Below are 14,285 nucleotides of genomic sequence, written 5' to 3' on the forward strand. Positions count from 1 at the left end.
TTGCCAAGAACACTCCCTTCCCAGATATTTGCACAGCTTGCTGCTCCACCACCTTGTGAAACCACTCATGCTGACCCACGTAAAATTCCAATCATAAAATGTATATCCCATTTCCCTGCTTTGCTTTTGTAGCATACTTTATCATTTGCTTATTGGTTATGTTTATGCTTCATTGTCTACTTTCCTCCCTAGATTGAAAGCTCCAGGAAAGCAAGAGTTTCTGTCTGTTTTGTTCACTGATGGATCCCAAGTACCTGAAGAGTAGGCTGGTACTTGTTGGATATTAGATAAATACTGTCTGAATAAATAAAATATGAGGGAAGGTTTTCATCAGCTGACCAAGTTAAGGGAATTTGGAAATGGAATAATGGAAACTGTAATTGGACTATGTTCAAAACAGAGTGGGGAGTATTTGGAATTGGGAGTTGTTATGAGAGCAACCAGGAAAGGAAGTCTAGAAGAAGAGATGATGGTGCGGAGAGGCAGTGAGTCATCTAGAGGGTTGAGGCTGGGCTATGAAATGGTGTGGCCCAACCAGTGGGAAATCACTAGCAGAATTTTTCTTTTCTAGCAGAAGAGAAAATTAATAACCAAGAAGTTAAAAAGGTCATTTCAAGTTGTTTGCTCTGCCCTAAATTGGTGTCACACACAATACCAACAAACTTGCTACACTCAACAGTCTTGAGTTCTTTGTTGACTTGGGAGGCTGGTGGATAAAGATGAGAATCAAGGAGATAGGATTGTGGACTACATTTTGGTCAATATCAGGGCAAAGACAAAGAATCTACAGCATGAATTTTGGTACAGATGGAAACCTAGCAGGAAGGGATCAAGAGAACGTAAAACCTGCAGGCTTTTGCTGATATGTTGGACAGGGCATTGCTTTTCTACTGGATGTAGAAGATACATGGCTGTATAATTTCAGCTGACCCTCCATGAAATGTGGTGCCATCACAGTAGCGATGGTGCCATCTATTAGGGCTGTTGTGAGAATTCGGGGTGAGGAAGAGGATGGGTGTGCCTGGACATGCCGGCAGAGCTCAGTTCTCCGACAGTTCCTTCCTTGCCCAGGAGCAGGCATCAGCGGGCCACAAGGCAGAGCTCATAGATCGGGGGAATGTTGCCAAAGCCTGAGATCTTGGGAGTGACATCAATGTTGGCAGGTGGCACCAATGGGCGTAGGGAGAAGTTCTGAAGAATGGAGGTGAAGTAGAGGAAGAGTTCCATGCGGGCCATGGCCTCGCCCAGGCAGATGCGCTTTCCTGCGGGCACAGGGGCAGACAAAGGTAGGTCATACCTGCACAGGCAAGGGGGATTTGGAGAGAGTTCTGGTCTGACCGCTTCACTGAGCCTCAGCTGCCTCATCTTCATCTCAGGGTTCATGACTGTACCCACTCTCTAGGGCTGTCATAAAGACTCAGGGTTCCTGTATTTAGTGCTCATCTAGGACCTGCCACTTACAGGGACTCAACATGGGGCAGCTACTCCTCTGATGGCTCAGAGTCTATCCAATTCCAATATGGAATTGTTCTAAAGGATCTATCAATTTCAAGGTTTTGTCCATTTCAATTCTTCAAAGGTTTTTCAAATGCCTGTTGGGTACCAGACCCTGGTGAAGAGGAAAAGAAAGGAAGGAAGCTCACACTTAAATAGTGCTTTACTATTTTGTCAGGTGACTTTCTGATGGTTTGAGGAGATTAATCTGCATTTCAAGATGGAGAACTGAAGAAACTCACCCCAAGCCCCACCATTTGTAAGTGGTGGAGTTCAGACCAGTTTCCTAGTCACTGCACTGAGTCCGGGTTCCATGTGGCTTATACTTAGAATTGCACTAACTACTGACAGCAGGCAAATCTGTACCACTGTTGTTTTTGTGTGGCCTGCAAACTAAGAATGCTTTTCACATTTTAAAATGGTGGAAAAAATCAAAAGAAGAATATTTCATGAGATGTGGAAATTAAATAAAATTCAAATTTCAGTGTCCATGAATAAAGTGCTTTGGGCTTATACATATGCTCAGTCAAATACGTATTGTCTACGGCTGCTTTAGTAGTGCAATGGCAAAGGTGAGTAGTTCAGACAGGGACCACATAGCTAGCAAAGCCTAAAACATTTTCTTATTAGTCCTTAACAGAAAAAGTTTGCTGACCTCCAATTTAGTGCTATTACTGTTTAACACTTCTTTTCTAATTATTATAATTAATGGTTCTGATATTCCCTGATTCTGGGATTCTAGGGTTTTATGATTGTATGACATAGCCCTCAACTTCCCATTCTGATTTGAATTCAAATACAGACCAATGGTTAGGGGATAGATCTAGCACCTGCGTGGGGGAAGCTAGACCATAGAAACCTACCAGAGGAAAAAGGCACAAACGCTTCATTCTTCTTGAAGCAGCCCTGCTCATCCAGGAAGTGTTGGGGATAGAAGGCATCTGGGTAGCGGAAGTATTTGGGGTCTTTGAGGACTGAGCCAAGCAGGGGAAACACATCTGTGCCCTGGAGTGAAGATGGGGGCAGTGAGGAGAAATCAGTGTTGGACCATGGGAATAGGGATCCAGGAGGAGAGAGGGGTGCAGTGGAAGCGGAAAGGGCAACAATGAAGGTGCAGACCCACCTTGGGCAGAAGGTAGCCTCGGAAGTGAGTGTCCCGGATGACGTTATGGGGAACACCCAGGGGCACTATGTCTGTCAGTCTCATTATCTCGTGGATCACAGCATCGGTGTAGGGCATCTTGACCCGGTCATCCACACTTGGAATCCGGTGTGGTCCAATCACCTGGTTAATCTCTTCATGGATCTTGGCTAGAAGGGTCCAAAAAACATAGCAGAGAAGGAAACAAAGGCAATAGGTGTTTCTGTTAGAGAAGCGAGGGCAGGTCATGTATTCCTATTGCTGGCAGCAAGTCAGCTTTGAGGGTACTGGCCATGAGTGTTTGCTTTGCCTTTATATACTTAACAATTGACACATCAGGGGTGCTCCATAAATACTCATCAGACATTGAGAGGCATACTGCCTGGAGCCTTGAATGCCAGCTGGGACACTGGATTGGGTCTTTACTGGAAAACACCAAGGAGCATGAGAGGCTGATAAGAAGGGCAGTGTCCTGGTCCAAGCTGGGCTTTCATATCACAAAATGGGAAAGAGGCACAATAGGTGACTAGGATAGGATTGAAGCAAATGACAAGCAGTTACATGACAGTGGTTAAGAGCACCAGTGATGGAGTTATCCCTCTCTGCACTTCATGGATGGGTGGACTTGAGGCAAATGACTTCACCCTCTGAGCCTCTGTGTCTTCATCTTTGAAACGGTCTAAAAAGGTCATAAAGTTATAAAAATTACAGAAAATCCAGTGTGCAAGTAACTAGGAAAATGTCTTGTACACAGAAAGTGTTCAATAAATATTTTATTAGTTAGATCAGTAAAAGACACCTCAGGCAATGGAGATGAAACTAGAAGACTGAGTAAAAAAGAGTTAATGTCTCCCCTGATCTGTACCAGGAGAAATCCTTTGCTTGTTTTGAACTGCGTTAATAGGGCAAGTGACCAAATTGGGGATTTTCCTTAAGCAAGTAATGAGTTCCTCATTCACTGGAGTTACCTGACCAGAACAGATTATAATTTATTGGAGATGGATTCTATTTGATTTTGATGGTGCAGTTGGCTAAATAATGGGCCTCAAAGACACCCATCTCCTAATCCTGGAAGCTGTGAATGTTATGTATATAAGGGTAACAAAAAGACAAAGGGACTTTGCAGATGCCATTAAGCCTCTTTTATACTGGATTGTCCAGATTGACCCTAAATATAATCACATGTGTCTATATAAGAGGATCAGAGTTAGGAAAGGAGATGTGACAATGGAAGCAGAGAGAGATATGAGGATGCTATGCTGCTGGGTTTGAAGAGGAAGGAAAGGATAATGGGTCCAGAAATACAAGGACTGACTGTGGCTTTAGAAGGTGGAAAAGACAAGGAAGCAGATTCTGCTTTGGCTTCAGCCTAGTGGAAGCCTATTTGAACTTCTGAACTCCAGAACTGTAAGATATAAATTTCTGTTGTTTTAAACGACTAAGTTTCTGGTAATTTGTTACAGCAGCCATAGGAATCAAATAAGACACCTAGGAGAAGATGAAGTGACCTTCCAAGCCAAAGATTTCAAGATTCCATGTCCTGAGTTTCTAAAGGGTGAAAAGCCTAAGGCTGTGGGGTTCTAAGTTTTCAAGATGATGTCTTCTTTCCTGTTGGGAAAAGGAGGTACCAGATAAGCAGCTTTGGGTGGGCACTCACCTTCCACCTCGGGATGTTTCATTAACAGCAAGAATCCATAGCGTAGTGTAGAACTCACAGTCTCTGTGCCAGCAAAGAAGAGGTTGAGAGTGGTGAGGACCAAGTTCTTGAGGTTAAATTCTGTGTGGGGATTATTTTTATCCTGAAAATGAGGAGGATAATAGACAGAATCACCTCTTCTGTTTTTACTTTCTTATTTTCTCCCCATGTATAGGGTAGGTCTTTGTGAGAAGATGATAGCTAGGTAAACCAAGTGGGTGTCTGAAAGAGGAAGCATCAGAGCAAAGGTCCTGAGGCAGGAGCATGCCTGGTGTGCTGGAGGAATAGCAAGGCAGAAGCCAGTGTGGTTGGAGTGGAGTGAGTAACAGGGCGAATGGAAGGAAAAGAGAGCAGAGTGAAGAAGGAAATCCTGTCTTTTGCAGCAACATGGATGAATGCGGAGAACGTTGTAAGTACAATAAGCCAGCCACAGAAAGACAAATACTGCATGGTCTCACTAATACGTGGAATCTAAAAAGTTTTCTTACAGAGGTAGAGAGTAGAATAGAGGTTACCAGAGGATGTGGAGGAGAGGGGATAGAGGGAGATGGGGGAGAGGTTGGTCAATGGGTACAAAGCTACAGTCAGATAGGAGGAATGAGTTCCGGTGTTCTAATGCATAGTAGAATGTCTAGAGTTAACAATAACCTATTGTACATTTCAAAATACTAGAAGAGAGATTTTAAATATTCTTAGCACACAGAAATGATAAATGTTTAAGGTGATGGATATGTTAAATCCCCTTATTTGATCTTTACGCAATGTATACAAGTATCAAAACATCACATTTTACCCCATAAATATGTACAGTTATCATGTGTCAATCACAAACTAAAAAAGAAAAAGAAAGTAGAATGCCTTGTAAGATTAAGTTTGGAGACATTAGAGTACATAATTTTAAATTTCCAAGTGCTAAGATTCTGTAACATAAAAATATAAATTTCTAAAATTTTTAAAATGAATGATACAGAATTATTAAGCTTCTAAATTTCTACATCTCTAAAACTTTAAACTTTTAACTGTTAAGTTTAAAGACTTTAAATTTCTAAGATTGTTAAGTTCTAAGACTCTAAAGACTCATTCTATTTCTCTACAGTTGTATGCCTGTAGTATGTATGACTTTTAGGTGTAAGATTTTAAGCTTCCATGTTCCCAAAGTTTCTACATTCAAAGTTAATTTTAAAGGTGTAAGAGTTTATATTTTCACAGTTTCTATATCTCATCTATAGATAAAAGTAAACCATGTGAAATAATACTTGCTCTGTTGTCCCCAGTATTTGCAGGTGGGTTTTAAGTTGCAAGCACTAGAGATTGAGATCAGAGGAAAAGATTAGGGCAAGAGGAGGAGGTACCTGGTGCATCTTGATGAGGAAACAGTCAATGAAGTCCCGAGGGCTTTGGGGGTCAAGGAGGCAATGAACTCCTTGAGCTCCTCTATTAAGTAGTAGATGCGATTGTGCCTTCCCGGCAAGTATTGCATGATTCCAGAGTACATGTCATATAGCTGTGGAAATAGGCAAAAGGGATTTGTCAGTGACAGGCACCAGAGACCAGGATGAGAGTCAGACAGCTGTGCTCAAAGTCCAGTGCTGGGTCTGAGAATTGGGTGAGGCCCTTTGCTTTTTGTAGACACAGGACATATTATCAATCCTCTCTGTGGGTAGGATTAAATGAGGTATAGGAAAGTGCTTCGTTAACTAGGGTTAGGGCTGTGGGCAGAGAGGTGGCTGGGTGGGCACCTGTGCCCAGGGGGTGCTCATCTCAATGAAACTCTCGTTGATCATCCGCAGCAGATTCAGGAACTGCTTGTCCTCATAGTGAAAGCGGCTTCCGAAGACAACGGAACTGATGACATTGGAGACAGTGCGGCTCAGGAAGAAGGTGGGTTCGATGGGGGCACCTGGGTGATGGAAATTGTCCATGTTGGAGGCAATGATTATGAATATGAGGTGTGGAATCATTCAGTCATGATTTTGAATCCCGGCTCTAGTGCTTAATAACATGTGTGAGTCACATCATTTTTGTGTTTTGAGTCTAGATTTTCTAATCTTCAAATTGGCTTAGAATTTGTTCACGAAGATTTAATATAGTTATCCATGTAAAATGCTTAGCTCAAATGTTTGGCTTAGTAAGCGCTCAAGAAATGCTAGTGGAGCTTAGTAATTAATTTTTTGTTCTTTTTGCTTAAATGTGTGATGAAGAGTCAGATTTGGGAAAGAAGTGGAGGTAAGGGACACACTAAAAAAAGAAAAGAAGAATGCCTATATTCTGTCTAGCTCTGCCAATGATTCCATTTGGGCTATTAAGAAAGTCCTTCCCTAGGTCTCAGATGCACCATCTGTAAAACAGAATGTTACTCAGGTTTGTGTATTCAGGAACAATTTCTACAGAACACTGCACACATTCACAAATACACAATTTTACAAATAGTTTCTGGGGGTACCTGGACATTCAAAGCCTTTAGGTAGACCCTATTAATCATCCACAGAGTCCAGGTGAGGGGCCTCTGATTTAGAGAAATGTACATCTATTTCTATCTCTTATCTGTTTATCTCTGTGTTTCTCATCATCTGTGGCTTTTCTCTGTAGACCCCAGTGGTTCCAGACCTTATTTTGGGGTGTGGACTTGACTCCTTTAAAAATATAATGAAATGGGTATAAAGTTGCAGATTTGCAAGATGAAAAAGTTCTATAGATTTGTTTCACAACAATGTGAATGTATTATACTACTGAACTGTTTTCTTAAAAAGTGAAAATTGTAAATTTTATGTTATTTGTTTTTTTACCACAATAAAAATATATAAATATAATGACTTTTGATCCTGTCTCCAAAAAAAAGGTGCAGACTCACGTATCACCAACATCTGTATGTGATATCAGGAGCTCAGGGACTCCCTGAGATCTGTCGATTAAAGTTTCTGGACAACTCATCTTTAAGGGTCTTCCATGTTAACTTTTATGGGGCCTTGTCAGAAATCTCAGTGAATCCTGAATATTTGCCATCCTCTTTCCTTTCCAGAGCTTTCTCCTCTAAGGACCATTATGCCTGAGCTCTTCATACCCACCCAGCCTCCTAGTAGCCCTCCCCCTTGTGGCCTCCATACCCTTGGTTTTCCGGAATTCCTCCAGTAGATAGCCGGCCTCCTCCTGGATTCGCTCCTCAATGCTCCGCTTTCCCATTCCAAAGTCCCGAAGGATGGTCAGGGAGAAGCGTCGGAGAATCCTCCATCGTTCTCCGTTGGCCAGAGCCACACCTGACAGGATCTCAGTGTCAGGCTCCTGCCTCCCATCCCCTTCCCGTGTTCACCTCTGTGCCAGGCAAAGATTGGGACAGATTGTGAAAGCTCTAGACTCCACTGGAAAGGAAGCCCTTCCCAACCTTTCAGGCTCAAAGGGGAGACAAATTCCCTCCCTACGAGACCCTCAAAAACAGTCCAGACTTATGTGGAAGAAAATGGAATCAGCCTAGAAATGACTGCGGGAGATCAAAGAGAGTTTCTTACATGAAAGAGAGCTGGAACTGGATCAATCAATCAATCAATAAATGGATGAATGCGTAGGAAGGTGGAGAGAAGTGTGGATAGAATGCCACATAGAGTCCCCAAGAATGCATATACGAATTCTATTTTCTATATACCACTTGGATTGTGTAGATATGCACCTACGTGTACACAGAAACGCATATTTGTACATCAGTATACTTACACAAAACCAGTTACCATGTAATAAGAAACATTAAGAAATTACCAAATGCGTGGATTGGTGAGTTCATGTGTGAAAATTTAATGAAATTATTTTGGTGGATTGATAAATGAAAAGAAGAGTTTATAACTGATAAATGGATGGATGAATAAAAGACCTAATGGATAATTAAAGGGTTAATGGATAGATGGTTTGAAGTGGATGGATAATGGTTGGAAGGATGGAGAGATTAATAGATATGTAAATGATGGAAGGGTTAATAAAGGAACGGATGGGGAATGGACGGATGGATAAATAGAAAGTTGATTGATAGATGTATAGATAATGGGGTAAAAAGATGCTTGTATAGAAAGAGCAATTAATGAATGGATTTTTGATGGATTTTTGGATACTAGATAGAAGGAAGGAAAGGTATAAGGATAGACAGGTAGGTGAATGCAAGAATGAAAAGAATGGGGCAAGCCTACTTGGAAGTGAAGGATGTGGACAGTTAGAGATGAATGCAAGGGTCACTATAGGCAGAGATTTACCTAAATGGAAGACACAGAAACCTATGGGTTAGGAAGGTGAGAATTAAGGTTGGCTATGAGGGCTTCAGTGGGTACATAAGGAGTGTTACTCACTAACAACAGAAGTTACACAGGGAACACTGTAGAATCAGATGGCTTGGGTTCAAAAATAAAGTGGTTCTATCACTTACTGTGTGATATTACCTAACCTTTCTCACCCTTAGCTTTCTCACTTGCAAAAGTAGTGTGATAACTAATGGCTCTCTCAAAGGAGTTAATACGATAATTCATGTAGGGTACTTGTCAAAGAACCTGGAACATAGGGAGTGCATTCTAATCATTTCTGCTTTTATTGTTGTTGTGTTTACCTACCATGACCTTGGAAGTTTCTTTCTATTGAAGCCAATTCTCCACGGCCACTGAACTCATCTGCTCGTTCTACCAGGGCCTCCTTCACTGCTTCATGCCCACACAAAACAACTACTGGCCGGGGACCCATGTACACGGTGAACACCGGGCCGTATTTCTCCCTGAGCTAGGAGTGAAGAAAGACACAAGAGGAGAGGGCTGGTTGAAGCATCAAGTCAAGGATTTTAGAGGGTGGCAATTTCAGGACGATACAAATGTGGGAATAACGAACAAAGGTAAGTCCTGGGATTGGAAGGACTATTGGGAAAAAGGTATAAAAGTTTTGGATCCTATGATCCTGGGCACTTTAGAAATTACCAAATAAATGTGTGGAAGCAAGCCTTAGTTTACTAATCTGTAAAACGACGGACCTGGATTAAGTGAACTCCAAGATGCATGCTTCTGTCTCTGAAATGCTAAATTTCTAGAATCTTAAGATTTCATGATACTGAGTCTAAAAGTTTTAAGATAATCTGAGTACAAGGGTCCTTGTGTTTGAGGATATAAGGTACAGTAGTTCTCGCTTATCCAAGGTTTTGCTTTCCATGGTTTCAGTTACTCACAGTTCAACCATAGCTTGAAAATACTAGCTGGAAAATTCTAGAAATAAACAATACATCATTTTAAATTTGCACACCATTCTGAGCAGCGTGATGAAAATTTGCACAGTCCCACTCTGTCCCGCCAGGGATGTAATTTATTCCTTTGTCCAGCGTATCTATGCTGTATACACCACCTGCCCATTAGTAGTCACTTAGTAGCCATCTTGGTTATCAGATCAACTGTTGGGATATCATAGTGCTTGTGTTCAAGCAGCTGTATTTTACTTAACAACCCCCCCAAAGCACAAGTGTACTGATGCTGGCATATGGTTATAATCATTCAGTTTTATTATTAGTTCTTGTTAATTTTTTACGGTGCCTAATTTATAAATTAAACTTTATCATAGGTAAGTACGTACAGGAAAAAACATAGTATATATAGAGTTTGGTACAATCCATAGTTTCAGACATCAACTGGGGGTCTTGGAACATATTCCCTGCAGATAAGGGGGGACTACTCTATGGCAATTCTAAAGTCCTGCGATTATGAGAGTTTTATTCCAATGCACTAGGAGGTTGTGTTTCCAAGATTTTAAGATGCTACAATTTCAGAATTCTAAGGTTCACAAAGTCAGTGTTTCCAAAAGTCAGTTTTTAGAAGTCATAAGGTTCTATGTGTATCTGGCTATAGGTTTAGTTGCTTCCAGCCAGACAGACTCACCTTCATAAAAGATTGAAAGGTAGCATCAGTGCGAACTTGCAGCAGGTTTCCCAGGAAAGGTATTGGTGTGGGACCTGGGGGCAGCTTTCCCCCCTTGTTGATTCGTTTCCAGGCAATGAGAATGAGCAGGCAAGACAAGCAGAGTGCCAGAAAGATAGTGAAGATCCCTCCAAGCTCCATGGTGCCAGGTTGAGGTGCTGAGTCCAAGGCACCAGATCCTGCCTAAATAGGTTCTGGGAGATCAGCTTATATGGAAATCTGAACACCCTGAGATTCAAGTTTTCTGGGTATGGATACCATAAGGAAAGAGGTTGCTTTACGTGGGGCTGGTTATATAACCGATAATCTCTCACCTGTGTAAAGGTGACTTGCATTCACCCAGGGAAATCCACTGGGGCCATCCCCCTGTCTTCATATTTCCAGTCCCCCAGTTCTTCTCTCTTATCTCAATCCCTGGCTCAACATTTCTTGGAGGGGTGTGGGAGGGAATTGAATCTTTTTAGGCTATTGAATTTAGGATTCATATAATCTAGGTTCAGGTTTCAGCTCCATCTTTTCCTCATTAGGCAAGTCACCTAACCTCTGGACTTCATTTTCCCCCATCTGTCTAATAGGGTAACCATATTGTTTTAGAAAGTCTTGACAAACAACAGGGAAGACTCCTTTGTTTATCCTTTAAGTAAGAATGACCCTAATTAATCAGTTTTTTTTTTTGGCATAATCTTTCTTTTTAATTGAAACATAATTGATTATACATATTTGTGGGTTACAGAAGAATATCAATACCTGTGTATAATATGTCATGGTCAAATCAAGATAATTACTATATTCATCATTACAAAACATAATCACTTTTGTGACCCTTCAACAGTTTCTTGCTAACCCCCCTTTCCCCTCTCCAACCTGTAGGAATCACTGTTCTGTTCTCTGCTTTTGAAAGCTCAGCATATTATTGTGACCGTTGCCTGCCTGCCTTCCTGTTTATTTTTTTTAGCTCCCACTTATGAATAAGGACATGTGGTATTTCTCTTTCTCTGCCTGGCTTATTTCACTTATATATTTTTTACAAGCTCATCCATGTCACTGCAAAATGGAGAATTTCATTCTTTTTGAGGCTGAATAGTATTCCAATGTGTATATATACCACATTTTTCTTATCCAGTTCTCCATCAGTGGAAATTTAGGTTGGTTCCATATCTTGGCTATTGTTAATACAGCTGCGACAAGCATGGGAGTGCAGGTATCCCTTCAACATGATTTCCATTCCATTGGTTATATATATCCAGTAGTGGGATTGCTGGATCGTATGGAAGTTCTATCTCTACTTGCTTGCTCCATACTGTTTTCTATAATTGCTGCACGAATTTACAGTCCCACCAACAATGCAGGAAGATTCCCCTTTCTCCTCATTCTTGTCAGCATTTGTTATTCTCTTTTTTATAGTAGCCAGTTTAACTGGGGTGAGATGATATCTCAATGTGTTTTTGATTTGCATTTCCCTGATGCTTAGTGATGTTGAGCCTTTTTTCACATACCTGTTGGTAATTTGTATGTCTTCCTTAGAGAATTGTCTATTCAGTTCCTATGCCCATTTTTTAATCAGGTTATTTGTTTTTTTTTAACTGTGAAGTTGTTCGAGTTCCTTGTATATTCTGGATATTAACCTCTTGTTGGGTGCGTAGTTTGCAAAGATTTTCTAGCATTCTATAGATTAAATTTTCACTCTGCTGTGTTGAAGCTTTTTAGTATGATATAATCTCATTTGTTTATTTTTTCTTTTGTTTTGTTTATTTTTTTATTTTGTACTTTTGGAGTCTTATTCATAGTCTTTGCCCAGTTATACATCCTGAAGTGTTTCCCCTATGTTTCCTTCTAGGAGTTTTATAGTTTCAGGTCTTAGATTTAAGTCTTTAATCCATTTTGTGTTGATTTTGGTATATGGCAAGAGGTACAGGTCTAGTTTCATTCTTCTACATGTGGATGTCCAGTTTTCCCAGCACCATTTATTGAAGAGGCTGTCCTTTCCCCAATGTATGTTCTTGTCAAAAATCAGTTGGCTGTAGGTACATAGATTGATTTCTGTTTTCACGGGAACCCTATTAGTGGTCTTGCTGTCCTGGGGGCCACCAAGGCCCTCTTCTCCCCTGCTGCCTCTAAGCAATACCAGCCAAAGGGCACAGCTTTGGCTTCTGCCAGCTCCTGCTTTGTGCACTCAGCAGCTCCAGCCTTAAAGTAGCTGTGGCTCGAAACACTCTGAGCAGTTTTTTCTTTCTCTCATCGTGGCTTCTCCTGCCTTCATGAACTCTGTAGGCCTCTCCTCCTCTTCCCCTGAGCTCTAGTGGCCCCTGCTTGGCTGTTGTTACATTTTTATAGTTGTAAATTTGTTGACTGGGGGGAGAAAGTGACACTGGGGACCGTCTATTCTGCCATCTTGACTGGAACTCCCTATAGTGCAGTTTAAATCCTGTGTTTCTCTATTGATTTGTTGCCTAGATGTTGATAGAGAGGTGATGAGGTCCCCAACTCTTACTGTATTGGGGTCTATCTTTTTCTTTAGGTCTAATAGTGTGTGCTTTATATATCTGGGTGTTCCAATGTTGGGTGCCTATATATTTATGATTGTTATGTCTTCCTGGTGGATAGATTCCTTTATAATTATATAATGCCCATCTCTGTCTCTTTTTATAGTTTTTGGTTTAAAGTCTACCTTACCCAATATAAGAATAGTGACTCCTGCTTTTTTTGGTTTTCATTTGCATGGTATATCTTTTTCCATTCCTTCACTCTTAGTCTGTGTGAGTCTTTATAGGCAAGGTAAATTTCTTATAGGCAGAACATTTTGGGGTCTAGTTTTTTAATCCATTCAGCCAGTCTATGTCTTTTGAGTGGGATATTCAATCCATTTACATTTGTGATTGTTATTGAAAGGTATTGTATTACTTCTGGCATTTAATTGGTTTTCATATGGTTGTTTTAAATATCTTTTTAAGAAATTGAGACATAATTGATTATACATATTTTGGGGGTATAGGATTGAGTATTAGTATTTCTGTACAATATGTTATGATCAAATCAAGGTAGTTGTTCTGTAGATATCTGCCAAATCCAACTGGTCTAAAATGCAGTTTAAGTTCCGTGTTTCTCTGTTGATTTATTGCCTTGATGATCTGTCAAGTGTTTAGAGAGGGATGTTGAGGTTCCCAGCTATTATTGTATTGGGGTCTGTCTCTCTCTTTAGGACTGATAATATTTTCTTTATATATCTCAGTGCTCTGATATTGAGAGCATATATATTTATGCTTGTTACACCTCTTGCTGGATGGATCCCTTTATTATTATATAATGACCTTCTTTGTCTCTTTTTATGGTTTTTGGCATAAAGTCTATTTTATCTGATATAAGAAAGGTTACTCCTGTTCATTTTTGGTTTCTATTTCCATGATGTATCTTTTTCCATCCCTTCACTATTTGTCTGTATGAGACATTACAGGTGAAGTGAATTTCTTGTAGACAGTCTATAGTTGGGTCTTTTAAAAAAATCCATTCAGGCAGTATATGTCTTTAGAGTGGCAAATTTATTTTATTTTCACTTAGGGCTGTTATTGAGAGGTATTGCCCTACCTTGGCATTTTATTGATTTTTGTATGACTGTTTTAAATGACTTTTATTCATTTCTTCCCTTTTTATTTTGTCTTTGGTATTTGTTGGTTTTCTTGAAGTAATAAGATATAGTTTCTTTTTCTTTCTTTCTTTTTTTAAATTTTATTTTATTTTATTTTATTTTGTCGATATACAATGTGGTTGATTATTGTGGCCCATTACCGAAACCTCCCTCCCTCCTCTCTCTCTTGGTTTAGGATTAGATCATCTTGTGTTCAAGTTTCAGCTCCATCTTTTCTTCATTAGGCAAATCACCTAACCTCTGGACCTTAGTTTCCTCATCTGCCAAATAGGGTAAACATACTGTTTTAGAAAGTCTTGATGGACAACAGGGATGACTCTTTTATTTATCCTTAATTAGGGATGGCCCTAATTAACCAGTTTTTTAAAAATAAATATGAAGATTTAGAAT

General features: G+C 40.2%; 1 protein-coding gene across 1 annotated transcript; it reads right to left on the reverse strand.

Annotated features, from left to right (window-relative positions):
* Positions 1–1,080: 1,080 nt before the first annotated feature.
* LOC134388079 (cytochrome P450 2G1-like) lies at positions 1,081–10,393 on the reverse strand. Its single transcript, XM_063110841.1, is given in 10 exon segments — positions 1,081–1,262; positions 2,358–2,499; positions 2,618–2,805; positions 4,293–4,434; positions 5,684–5,742; positions 5,745–5,835; positions 6,071–6,231; positions 7,436–7,585; positions 8,915–9,077; positions 10,214–10,393. Coding segments are annotated over 10 exon segments (1,458 nt in total).
* Between the last annotated feature and the right edge of the window lie 3,892 nt (positions 10,394–14,285).

Source organism: Cynocephalus volans, chromosome 10, assembly GCF_027409185.1.
Source record: "Cynocephalus volans isolate mCynVol1 chromosome 10, mCynVol1.pri, whole genome shotgun sequence".
Classification (NCBI taxonomy): Eukaryota; Metazoa; Chordata; class Mammalia; order Dermoptera; family Cynocephalidae; genus Cynocephalus; species Cynocephalus volans.